Source organism: Globicephala melas, chromosome 3, assembly GCF_963455315.2.
Source record: "Globicephala melas chromosome 3, mGloMel1.2, whole genome shotgun sequence".
Classification (NCBI taxonomy): domain Eukaryota; kingdom Metazoa; phylum Chordata; class Mammalia; order Artiodactyla; family Delphinidae; genus Globicephala; species Globicephala melas.
The window spans coordinates 159,399,083-159,411,684 of record NC_083316.1 but is presented as its reverse complement, the minus strand read 5'-3'; the positions used below and the strand labels follow the sequence as shown (position 1 = coordinate 159,411,684).

Below are 12,602 nucleotides of genomic sequence, written 5' to 3'. Positions count from 1 at the left end.
TCCCCGTGGCACCGCCTGGTCGTCAAGGCAACGCGCGCGGGGAGGGCTGGGAGCGCACGGAACTCCCGTCTCACGCCCCCTCCCGCGCACTGCGGCGAAGCCGGGGATTCCCTGCTGCCTGCACGCATGCGCGAGCCTGGGATTCCGCGGGGATGAGGCCAGAAAGCGACAGAAGAGGATTTTCTTTGAAACAGAACAGTCGTTATTACCGTCGTCTTTATGTGTGAGGAATGAAGGCGGCCCTCTCAGCAGCTGTCCTAAGTTTTACCTTCATTCTCTGGCCTACCAGCCGTCCCCCTACAAGTCCCCAGCAGAGCTTGCCACGCGCAGCTCCGGTGCTCTTCCTACTTACTCTCTGCTCACACACCTGCCATGGCTCCCCGTCGCCCTGGGGCGAAGTCCCATTCATCGCCCCATTCTTCAGCGTGGTGTCCAAGGCCGTGCACGCTCCGCTGGCTTCTTCCCTCCAGTTAATCACCATTGGTCCCCGATCTTCCCTAATCGCCGGCCACAAATACCCCAACGTGGCCATGCAGGAGGTTCCTTTGCCAAGCTCTTCTTCAGTATCTGCCTTTCCTAGGTACCATCTCGTTGATTCTCGAGATGGCCTAGGATTAGATACTATTTCAGTCCTGTTTTATATAGGCAGAAACAGACTCAGACCCATTAAGGCCCTGGCCTAAGGCCCCCAGAGGTAAGAGGGGGAGCTCAAATGGCTCCACTTGTGGGGAGCCATCTGGGCTCCTCCACCCGTTATTCGGCTGACACCTCAAGCCCCAATTCCGGGCCCCACCTCCACCCCGCTGGCTCACCAACAGCCTGGGTGCTTCCTGGCTATGTGACACAGGCAGATGACTTAGTTTTCCCATCTAGAAAGAAGATCAATATAACACAGGGCTGTCCCCGGGGCTCCGTTAAATGACATTACCATGTGCTAGGCCAGGGCCCAGCATCCAGTGGATGCTTCTCACAGCATCTCACAGTGGATTCTTCTCACAGTCCTCTCTGGGGAGGATTCAGCTCGTTGGCACCCCCTGTAGGGCTCCTTCTGTCTCACTTCCCTCAACTTCCACGGGGTCTTCCTGGGGTCCATCCTAGATCCCTCACATGCCCCCTAGTCCTTGTCTCAGAGTTGGTTCCTGGGGAAATCCCCAAACTAAGCCAGAGCTCAATATATGTTGGTTCGGGCTTCCCTGGTGGCGCAGTGGTTGAGAGTCCGCCTGCTGATGCAGGGGACGTGGGTTCGTGCCCCGGTGTAGGAAGATCCCACATGCCGCGGAGCGGCTGGGCCTGTGAGCCATGGCCGCGAAGCCTGCGTGTCCGGAGCCTGTGCTCCACAGCGGTAGAGGCCACGACAGTGAGGGGCCCACGTACCGCAAAAAAAAAAAAAAAAAAAATATATATATATATATATATGTTGGTTAGTTTTTATGTCAGCTACCATTGTTTCAGGTACCTGCCATACTGCACTTCAGCTGTACCCAATTATTAATGGCACGCCCCCCCGCCCACCCTTGAACAGGAGTTGTGACCTCCTGGCCTTTGCATGTGTGGTTCCTTCAGCCTTTTCTGTCCCTTGTCTGTGTGGAAAACTCCCATCCTTCAAGGCCCTCCCTCCATGAAGACTTTTACCTCCCTACTTCTGGGCAGAGCCTGGCTCCCTTAGGCTCAGCCGTGATCCCACAGAGTTGGGGACATCTGTGAGGATCTGCATCCGAGACTTGACACCTGGGAGAATAGAGTTCTTGGCATAGGCCTGAGAGGGAACAAGTCTGCTGTGTTGGAGAAGTTGGGAACAAGGAGATAGTGGGGACAGAGCTGGGGGGCTGGTGGAGAGTGAGGGGGATAGGGGCCAGAGGTGCAGGGGCAGGCTTGTGAGTGCAGGGAGGGTGTCACTTGGATGGGAGCCCATAGCGGTGACCTGGTAAATGCGTGGACCCCGCCCCAGACACTTGGGCCCATCTCCCAGCTACCCTTCCTCCCTACTGACTCCCTGAGGCCAACTAAGCTGTAGGAAGCCAGAACTAAGTTGAGCTCTCACCCAGCCCTTCCCAGATATTCGGCCTCCGATGGGATACTCCTTTCTACCCGGATCCACCTGCCCACTCCAGCCTCCAGGTCCTTGCCTGCCCAGTGCCCTGCCTCTGCGACGGAAACTGACTCATCTTCCACTAAGGCCTGCTCTAAAGAAATCCTCCATCAGGAAGCCTGCCCTGTTATTCCAAATGCCTCCCGTGTTGGAATAACAGAACAGCCTGCATCTCCTGACCCCAAGCACAGTATGTGACCTGGCTGCTGACTCTGAACCAGAATCTCAGGGTGCCAACAACTCGCCTCCAGCTCTCCTCTGGTTCCGCCTCTGAAGTGCTGTGTGACCTGGAGCCAGTGCCTTAACCTCTCTGTGCTACCCCTAGCAAGGCTTCCAGGGGATGATGGTACAGATCTCTCACTGAATAACTGGCGCAGCCGGGAGCTGAGCACAGCTCTCAGCTAGCCTGCTAGGACAGGAGCGCGGTTGGGGGCCCCTGTCTTCTCTGGCTGTGGCCTGTGCATTCCACCTCATTCCAGCCCTTCTTTCCCACCACCCACCCAGTCACGTAGACTTCAAGTGCACACTCTGCCTCACTGACTGCCTTTATTGGGCACTCAGCCCCAGGGCACTGGCGCGTGCGGGAAGGGCGAGGGGTGTCACTGGAGCAGGGACCCTCGGGCGGAAGGTGTGGCCAGTGATGCCTCCTGGCCCCCAGGACACGCGCTGTGGCCCCCAGACATCTCTGTAACCCTCGGAGCTGACCCAGCGGAAGGGCGTGTGGGGTCGTGACCCTGGCCGCCACGGGGCGTCTCCCGCAGTTCCAGGCTCACTTGGGGGTATTGAAGGGCACGGCGCGCTGATTCATGGGGTTGTCCGGCGAACGCAGCCACTCCTTCTTGAGCATCTGCTTCAGCTGTGACAGCCGCATGTTGGGGTTTTCTTGCTTGAGCCGCGGCAGCTGCGCCTCCTCGAAGGCAGTGAATGCCGCCCGCATTCTGCGCTCAGGGTGTCTGTCTGCCGCCTCCTCCGCCACGCTGGTAAAGGCGCAGGCGTCAAGGGGGGCTGGGGCGTGGCCCGCCCCGCCCCCAGAGTCTCAAGCTCCCCTCTGGGCCCCAAGCCCCACCCCAAAGACCTAGGCCCTGCCCCGTACCTGAGCACTGCGATGGCATCCTCGATGGTGCGCGCCTCCACGCTGCCCTCCTCCAGCAAGCGGCGGTTCACATTCTCCTCCAACGGCACTTCCAAGTGGCTCTTGGCTTTCTCGGCTGGGGGCGGTAGCGACCGGGGGACAGAGACATACCAGAAACAGAGAGAAATAAGCAGAGACGCAGAGTTCCATGGAGATGAGAGACACCATAGGGGAAGAAGTAGGGGAGAAAGGGAGGGAGGCAGGCAGGCAGAGAAGGATGCGGGAGAATGGAAACGCAACTTGAGCTCCCCGCCCAGTCCTACCTTCGGGATGGGCCAGTCTTGCCCGCCCAGTCCCCAAACTAACTTCCCGGCAGCCCACCACTCAGGAGGCACCTCATACGTGGCTGCTGTCTCCTCACCTCGGGGCACCACATCAGCTGTGGGGACCCCGGGGAGCACAGGCCAGGGTCAGGTGCAGAGTAATTACACACCTGTGTGCCTATGGCGTCCGTGCTCAGAGCCAGGCCTGCCGAGACACCACCCACCCACCCTTCACCTTGCAGAGCCCAGGCAGCTTCTCTGGAGGTGGGGAGTGGGGTCTGGACTCAGTCCAGGGGGTAGGCCCACTGCCTACTGTTTATCAGGTAAAAGGGCAGCTCCAGAGTGGGCCGAGGCCCTCACCTGGGTCCGGGGCTTCCTTGTGCTGATAGTCTCGGCGGAGCGTCTCCTCAATCTGGGCGCGGGTGACCTTGCTGGAGGTGGCCACTCGCGGGGCCTTGATGCCCTTAAGCCTTGAGTCCTCCTCCTCCAGCAGCCGCTGTGCCTCCTTCTTGCGCTCCAGCTGCTCCAGGCGCCGCTTCTCCTTCTCCTCCTGGGGGATTGGGAGTCAGGAGTGGACCCCGTCCCACTGGCATGGGGTCCAGTTTCCATCTCAACCAGTGTGGATGGAGGCCTTGCTGTGTGCTAGACCCCATGATGGGCGTAGGGGACACGGATGGGAGCACGATGAGCCTACCTGGGGGCTCCCATCCTATATGACTAGGGAACAACAGGGAACCTTGGCCAAGGCAGTGGGTGGGTGGCTCCTGAAGAAAAAGTGACACCTGGGCTGGAGGAGAAGCCAGCCAGGAAAAGAGCTGGGGAAGAGGAGAGTCCTTAGTGGTGGGAATGGTGGGTGCAAAGGTCCTGAGGCAGGAACCACCTAGCATGACAGAGGAACAGCACAGAGGCTGGTGTGGCTGGAGGGAGGAGGGGAAGTGTGGAGGACGAAGACGTGGGGAGGGCAGAGGTGGTACCATGGGGAGCCTCAAGGGCATGGGGAGGGGTTTGTACTGGATTCCAAAGGTGACAGGAGCCACTGGGGTCTGGATCCATTTGCCAGCTGGGACAGCGCTTCTGGCTTTATAGCCAGGAGCCCTTGGGAGGCACCATCGAAGTGTTCCCAGCTGAGCGTCACAGGGGCTGGGACTGATCCCACCTTGACTCCCCAGGGAGGCCTGGATGCCAGCTGGTCGAGGGGACATGTGGCCTGTAGGATTTGTCCTTGGTCGCTGCCCCTCCACTACTACAGGGACAGAGCGAGGTTCTGGTTCCTTTGTAGTGCAGTGTGGCTGTGTGGCCGTAGGCTTGGAATATTCTGCCGCCTCCCGCCCAGCACTCCCAAAGGGCCCTGCACTGCAGGCACTCCCACCTGCCCACTCACTGCCTGCAACTCTGCCATCTGTCCGCCAGGCCTCAGGGACAGTCCCTACAGCTGCAGTGTCCCCCATGACAGGGCTAACTGCCCCAGAAAAAGAGGTTCCTGAGGACACGTACTGGGCCTCTGACCTCCAACCTGCCTGCCTGATAGGAAAAAAGCCGGGGGGGGTTGGGGGGACGGGGAGGGTGGTGGTTAAAGATCAAGGCTGTTTGGGCACAGCTGCGAGGATCCCATGTCTGTGGTCAGACACCTGGGGTAGGGCCATCGTGCTCTGAGTCTCAGTTTCCCCATCGGTCAGAGGTAATGTCCTCCTGAGGCTCCCCGACCACTGCATAGTGCATGTACAGCCCACATTCACCCTGTCCACAGCACGGCCTTGCCTCAGGGCCTTTGCACTAGCTGTTCTGCCCTGCTGGAGCACCATTGCCAGCTTCCTTTCCTGATTAACTCTGGCTCATCCTGAGCTCCTGGCTCTCTGTCCTTCTGCTCTACCACATGGCTCTTTCCTGTGTTCCACAAAGCCCTGTTTTCTAGTCTTCCGGTTATCTGGTTAGTCCCTGAGGCAGGAGGCAGGCCCTGGCCCAGCACACAGTAGGTGCTTAAGTAGTGTGCTGGATGAATGAGTGAATGAATTCCAGAAGGCTCCAATCTCAGGAAGGACATGCAGAATGGGGCCATTAGTCTCTAGGGACATGGGACCGAGGCGGGAACATGAGCGGTTATACTTTGACGTTCGGCAGACTTTTTTGAAAAAGACGCTCGCAGTTTTTTATAAAGGCCAGTTAGCAATTGGCAGCATCTGGTGATGGGTGAAGGATGAGGCTGCGGCAGAATATTCTGCAGCCATCAAGAATGAGCCTCATAAGTAACTGAGATGGAACCCAGAGAGTCAGGTGCTCATTGCCGAGTTGCTTAATATGGAACAAATGGAAACGAAATGCCAACCTCTGGGCGGGCCGATGAATTACGGCCCAGCCCAAGGCTGATGGCTGGCGGCTGGCAGAAATCTGGCTGTGTGACCCCATTTAACGGAGGGCATGGCCTTTAGGGTATGGCATTGGGTGAGAAGAGCCTTTGGTGTCACATGGGCGGGAGATGCTCGTTTTCTTTTAGTGTTTTGGAACAAACGTGGATTTGTTTCTTTTTCATAAAAACAGTATCTTTTTAAAGCAGCTGTCACGTAAGGAAAGAAAGAGGGACCGGGTGTGCTGTGTAGACTGTGGGCCCCCCTCACCCATCAGCAGGAAGAGGGATAAACAAAACCCAGAAAACCACCCCATGGGGAGGGAGAACCATCAACAGCTCCAGGTAAGACACTCGGGGGGGGGGGTCCCTGGTGGTCTAGGGGTTAGGATTTGGCGCTTTCACTGCTGTGGCCCAGGTTCAATCCCTGCAGCACAGCCGAAAAAAAAAAAAGGAAAACACTCAGGCAGGGGGACTGCCTGGGAGGGGCATGGGGGCTGGGAATGTTCTAGAGAGCAGGGGTTGGCAAACTCTGGCCCTCCACCTGTTTTGGTAAAGTTTTAGCCTATTTGCATACGGTGGCTTTGTGCTACAGCGACAGGGTCGAGTAGCTTTGAGAGCCTGTCTGGCCCCTATTGCCTGTCGGACCTCTGCCCTGTGCGTTCTTCCAGGTGTGTGCTACACAGGGGAGTGGACAGGCAAATGCTCCCTGGGCCACACCCCTGGGGCATGGACGCTTGCAAGGCTATTAGTCAAACCTCATCACAAACCAGACAGCCTGGCTCCAGCCCGGCTCCAGCCCAGCTCCAGCCCCTCCTCACAGCCCTGTGACCTGGACTTCCTGTCTTGTCTGTGCCTCAGTTTCCTCATTTAGAGGATGGGGATGACACCGAGGCCCAAGATGCAGGCCTGGGGAGGGCTCCTGGGGCCCTGGGCTGGGCTGCTGCCACTCCCGGACTGTGGAAAGGTCTCTGGCTTTTCTGTCTAGATAATGGATCCTTGGCAGACATTAGTTTTCCTTTTGGGTTTTCAACTTTCCTATATTGTCAAAATGTTGACAGTCAAAAAGGAAATTTAAAGACCTCCATGGACCCAGTGCAACATTGAGGGCGCTGAGGGGAGGGAACCAGTGATATTCAATTCCGACTAAAAACAAGGCAGGATCCAGTCCTGCACAGAAAGACAATGGGAAAAACTCACAAAAGTGCCCAGGCGCCCCCTGAACTGGGCATGCAGGGACGGTGTGTCACCACTGCTATTCCAGAACCTTTAACAGTCCCAGCTGGAGCCTATCACCAGCCCAGGGGACTGGAAGAGGCTAAGAATGGTTTCTGGTGCCACCTACTGGGCCAAGAGGGTCAGCATCAGCCCTGAACCACTCCAGACACCAATTAAGCACCCACTCACTGTGTGTGTGGCACTGCGGGCCCCGCAGGAGACGGCCAACCATCCTGGCCCTCTTTTGTGTTCTTATAAACACCTGGAAATGCCTCCAGGCCCCAGGTCAGCAGGTCTGAAACAGGATCTATCAGCATGTGTCAGCCTCGGCACTGCTGACGTCAGGCTGGCTCACTCTGCTGTGGGGCCATCCTGTGCGCTGCCAGGTGTTGAGCAGTATCCTGGGCCTCTGCCCACCAGATGCCAGTAGCACCCTCCAGCTGCCAGTTGTGACAACCAAAAATGTCTCCAGATGTTGCCAAGTGTCCCCTGGGTGCGGAATCGCTCCAGAGTGAGGTTGTGCCAGTCTAGACCAGCCCTGGCATCACACGAAGGAGTGAGACAAGCTCGTGGAGGGCTTGCCATTTCCTAAACGTGCCACCCCAGGGCTTTTGCACGAGACTTTGCCTCTGTTTCTGTCTCCCTTCTTGCCCTTGCTCCATGTCCAATGACTCCTCACCCTTCAGGCCAAAGACTCAGGGGCCTCTCACCGCCTTCTACTGTGTTGACCGCCCACCTTGCCCATGGGTGGGGCGTGGGAGCCCAGGGCCCACCCACCTTGCGCTGCTCCTTCCTCATGACGTGTTTGTCCTCATCCTTCCAGTAGGCATCCTCCAACTCCTTCTGCTTCTTGGCATCAGCTGCTGCCTTGGCCTCAGCCCTCCGTGCCCGGGCCGCTGCCGATTTAGTGTTCTCGCCCTGGAACTTCTTGGGCATCCCTCAGAACGCTGTGAGTGGAGGGCAGGGGCCAGTGACTCTGGGGCATCCACCCTTGGCAGCCCCAGACTCACGCCCCCCTTGGGGCCTCAGTAGCTCTGTCTATAAAACAAGGGCTTTATTTATTAATCTCTCTTTAAAAAAAAAATCTACTGAGGTGAATTTTACATAATACAAAATGAACCATCTTAAAGTGCACAGTTCAGTGGCATTTAGCACATTCACAGTGTTGTGCAACCGTCCCCTCTGTCTAGCTCCAGAACGTTTCCATCACCCCCAGAGGAGACCCGTCCCCATGAGCAGTCCCTCCCCCACCTCCCTCCCCCAGCAACCACTCATCTAATTTCTGTCTCTGTTGATTTCCCTATTCTGGACTTCTTTCGCTCAGCATCATGTTTTCGAGGTTCATCCATGTTTGAACATCTGTCAGAGCTTCATTCCTTTTTATGTCTGACTAATATTCCATTGTACGGATGGGCCACATTTTGTTTATCCATCTGTCCATGATGGACACGTGGGTTGTTTCTACTTTTCAGCTCTTACAAGTCATGTTGCTCTAGATCCCTGCGGGCCAGTCTGTGTGTGGACCCTCCCACTCTGCCGGCTATGAGGCCTCAGTGTCCCGGCCCCACAGCCCTGAGGCCGAATTCCCCTCGCCCTGGGTAAGCAGCTGCCATGAACTGTTCCCAGTGATCCAGCCCAGGCTCACACAGCCAGGAGATTTTAGAACAATCGTAAAGCTGTTGTCCAGCTGGTCTGTGTGAGTCCCATACTGGGTGCTGGGGAAATGATGACACCAAATGGGAGGTGCCACCCTCCCCACATCCAGTCCCCTACTAAGCATTTTATATGGCCCAACTACATTGAATGTTCTCAAAGCCTTAAACACAGGGACTGTCCTTATTCCCTTTCGAAGGTGGGGAAGTCAAGGTACCTGGCTAAGTTGCACAGGGCTGAGCCTGGAGTCTCACCTCTAAAGCCTGCCTTTCAGGTGAGGAAGGGAAGACAAGAAATTAAGATCACCCCACCTCCAGAGTGCTGACTGAGGACACAAGCACTGTGTGGTCAGGACAAGCCTTCAGCTCTCCAGGCCTCAGTTTTCCTCATCTGGGAAATGGGCTGATGTCCATCACTCCTGGTTGTCCTCTCCCCACTGAGAATCTCCAGCTCAGTCCCTTGCTGAACCTTAGAGAAGTAGGCCCAGCATCGAGAATGATGGGGAAGGAATGTGGGGGCCATCCTGACTCAGGACCACCAGGCAACCCCCCACCCCCAACCTCCTAGCTGTGTGGCTTATGGGGGAGGGGGCTCCCATCATCTGAGAAGTAGGGTTGATTCCAGTCCCTCCCTGCACAGGATGCAAGAGCTGCCATGGCAGGGCTGGATATGCCAGCCTGATCCTGTACTTCTCCCAGCTGCTCCTGGGCCCCCTGAATCAAGCAGTCATTACTGAGCATCTACAATGTACCCAACAGAAAACCTCACCTGGATTCCCCAGAAGAGCACTAAGAAGTGGGTGGGGGTCACAGTCTAAGTGTCAGGTGAGGAAACTCCCCACATGCCACCTCTCCCTCCATCTCCCCCTCACTCTCTCAGCAGCAGCCACACCAACCTCCTTGCCTTTTTTCAAGCCTACCTGTTCAAGCCTACATGTTCCTACCTCAGGGCCTTTGCACTTGCCCTGCCCACCACTTTTGCTCCTCTTTTTACCCAGTTAATTCCTATGTAAACTTCAGGGCTCAGCTCAGGTGTTGCCACCTCCAGGAAGCCTTCCCTGACACACCCCCTGACTCTCAGACCATAAACTTCTCTCTGAGGTACTTGTTTAGGTTGCTATCTATGTTCATCTATAGGATTTTTCAACAAATGTCCATCTTCCCCACCAGGCTGGGAGCTCTATGAGGGCAGGGCTGGGACTGCTTCAGTCAGTGCCCTGCAGAGTAGGGGCTCAAAAAATGTTTTGCGCAAATGAATGAACAAGCATCTATTTCCAGGGTTCCCTCAGTATTTACTTCACACTCTGTGTTGTGTCCAAACTCAGCTTCTCACTTCTCTTCCCACTCACTTCCCTCTCCAGCCTCTGAGCCTTTGCTCTTGCTATGCCTTCACCCGACACACCCTCCTCTGTCCCTTCTTCCTGTGAAAACCTGCCCACTCACAGAGACTCAGCCCCAGCATCTCCTCCTCCTCGTGTTGCTTAAGACCCCCAATTCCATCCCAAAGCCTGACAGGGCTTTTCTGACCCCCTCTTCAGGCCAGGACTGAATATTTATGTCCCTCCAAAATTTATATGTCGAAGCCCTAACCCTCAATATGACTGTATTTAGAGACAGGGCTGGGACTTCCCTGGTGGCGCAGTGGTTAAGAATCCGCCTGCCAATGCGGGGACACGGGTTCGATCCCTGGTCCGGGAAGATCCCTCTTAGATGCTGCAGAGCAACTAAGCCTGTGCACCACAGCTACTGAGCCTGTGCTCTAGAGCCCGCGAGCCACAACTACTGAGCCCGCGCACCACAACTACTGAAGCCTGTGCGCCTAGTGCCTGTGCTCCACAACGAGAGGCCACCACAATGAGAAGCCCGCACACCGCAATGAACAGTAGCCCCCGCTCGCCACAACTAGTGAAAGCTCACGCACAGCAACGAAGACCCAATGCAGCCAAAATATAAATTAACTAATTTAAAAAAATGGTACCTTATCCTTTAAAAAAAAAAAGAGAGACAGGGCCGGTGAGGAGGTGATAAAGGTTAAATGAGGTCTTAAGAGTGGGGCCCTAATCTAGTAGAGCTGCTGTCCCTATAAGAAGAGAAAAAGTCACCAGAGCTTGCTCTCTCCACCATGTGAGGACACAGTGAGAAGGTGCGCATCTTCAAGTCCGGAGGAAAGCCTGCATCTGGAACCAAACTGGCTGGCACCCTGATCTTAGACTTCCCAGCCTCCACAATTGTGAGCAAATAAATCTGTTGTTTAAGCCACCCAGTCAGTGGTATTTTGTTATGGCAGCCAGAGCTAATACAGACAGCTTTTCTCCTCTGTTTGATAAACACTCACACACATACACTTTGTCATTCAGTAAACACGCACTGTACACCTAGTATGTGTGGGATGCTGGGGAAAGAGGCAGTGCTCATGGGCTTCCTGACAGAATGGGACTCCCAGGCTTGTTGGGAGATAGACAATAAGAGTGGTAACTCCAGATCAGAGCTGTAATGGGGCCATATGGACGCTGAGGAAGTCGGGAGAGGGGCTTCTGACCCAGCCTGGGGAGGGATGGGGAGGGGGTGTCAAAGGGCTTCCTGGAGGAGACATCAAAGGAAAGACTTAATTAAGGGAGTGGGGAGATCCAAGCCCCCAGGGGTGTGGGGGAGGCAGGCTGGGAAGGGGATTTGTATTCCAGGGTATGGGAAGGTGCACAGGGCGTCAGAGCCCTCTGGGGTTGGTAAGGAGGTGAACTGGAGGATTGAGACAGAAGCATGGAGCTCAAACAGGGGGTCTAAGGAGTGGCTTTGGCTAAGCAGTGGGTACACTTGGGGAGAATCAAGACCTTCGTGGTTGATTGGATGTGAAAGTAAGAAAGAGAATAAAAGATGAAACTCAACGCTGCCTCCTCCAAGAAGTCCTCCCGCTACCCCTTCTAGGCTCCCCCAGCCCGTCGTCCCTCTCCCCAGCCCTGATCCCATTGCAAGAGGCCAGGGACGTCCATACCCAGCTCTGTCACCCCCAGGCCTGTAAGCTGCCCAGGAGCAGGACCGGAGATAGGTGGCCTCGAGCACGACGCTGTCCCTCTGGGTCTCAATCGTCCGCTCCGGGAAATGGGCATAGCCCCAGCGGGAGCCCTGGAGACGGTGGTCAAAAGCGCCTCCGTCTCCGAGCACCCCATCTCCAGCCCTCCCGGGTAGGTGGTCCCAGGCCCAGCAGCCCCGCTGGGCCCACCCGCACCCCGCCCCCCGGCTCCGCCCGCGCCGCTGCCGCTCCTACCTCCTTCCCCCGGCGCCGGCCCGGTCGCACCTCCGTGACGTCACCGCAGGGCTTGCGCGCTGGGCCCCAGGGGGGCGCGTGCTGATTACGTCTCGGCTCCGTCGCCATCTTGGTAGAGGAGATGCTGCTTTGGTCTCCAAGCCAAGGGCGTTAGCCGTTTCTTTTTGTCTTCAAGAGAATATTTTATAAACCCTCATCCCTTGCGCTCACTTCATATGTTAGCTAGTCAGGAGAGGAGAGCAGAAACTACAATCTGGACCATTGTCTCTACAAAGATGGCCGTTGCCCAGATGAAAAATGGAGTCCTCGGTTTCACATGTGGGTCTGGCGGCGTCAGTCAGGAGTTGCTTGGCCGCCAGGGCGCGCCAGAACCCGCGGTCCGCGAGTGGTGAGTAGACGCGCTTCGCCTGAGGAACACTCAGGCCCTTCGCCATCGCTTTGTGCTTTGAAGACGCTCTCCTAGTACACATTCTCTGCCTCCCTCCTGCGAAGTTGAAGTGGGAGGGAGCAGGAGAAAGGGACAGAGAAGTTAAAACACTCCGCGCTGTCCAGGTGGGGAAACTGGCTCAGAGAGGAATTGAATTTGACCCAAGTGCAATCGAAGGACTCAGAATCCCTCCTCCTGGATTGCTATCCACCCGCGCA

At 56.4% G+C, this 12,602-nt stretch overlaps 1 protein-coding gene across 3 annotated transcripts; it reads right to left on the bottom strand.

The window, feature by feature from the left end:
• Positions 1 to 2,621: 2,621 nt before the first annotated feature.
• Positions 2,622 to 12,006, bottom strand: CCDC124 (coiled-coil domain containing 124). Of its 3 annotated transcripts, none has more exons than XM_030880156.2 (5): positions 11,958 to 12,006; positions 7,821 to 7,990; positions 3,845 to 4,034; positions 3,183 to 3,297; positions 2,622 to 3,066 (listed from the first exon to the last, which is right to left on the bottom strand). In XM_030880156.2, exons 2-5 carry the CDS (start codon positions 7,977 to 7,979, stop codon positions 2,859 to 2,861), a joined length of 672 nt encoding a protein of 223 aa, XP_030736016.1. In that variant the 5' UTR covers positions 7,980 to 7,990; positions 11,958 to 12,006; the 3' UTR covers positions 2,622 to 2,858. The 3 variants fall into 3 exon arrangements, with proteins under 3 accessions (XP_030736016.1, XP_030736015.1, XP_030736013.1); XM_030880155.3 differs by lacking the exon at positions 11,958 to 12,006 and adding an exon at positions 11,685 to 11,937; XM_030880153.2 differs by lacking the exon at positions 11,958 to 12,006 and adding an exon at positions 9,008 to 9,160.
• Between the last annotated feature and the right edge of the window lie 596 nt (positions 12,007 to 12,602).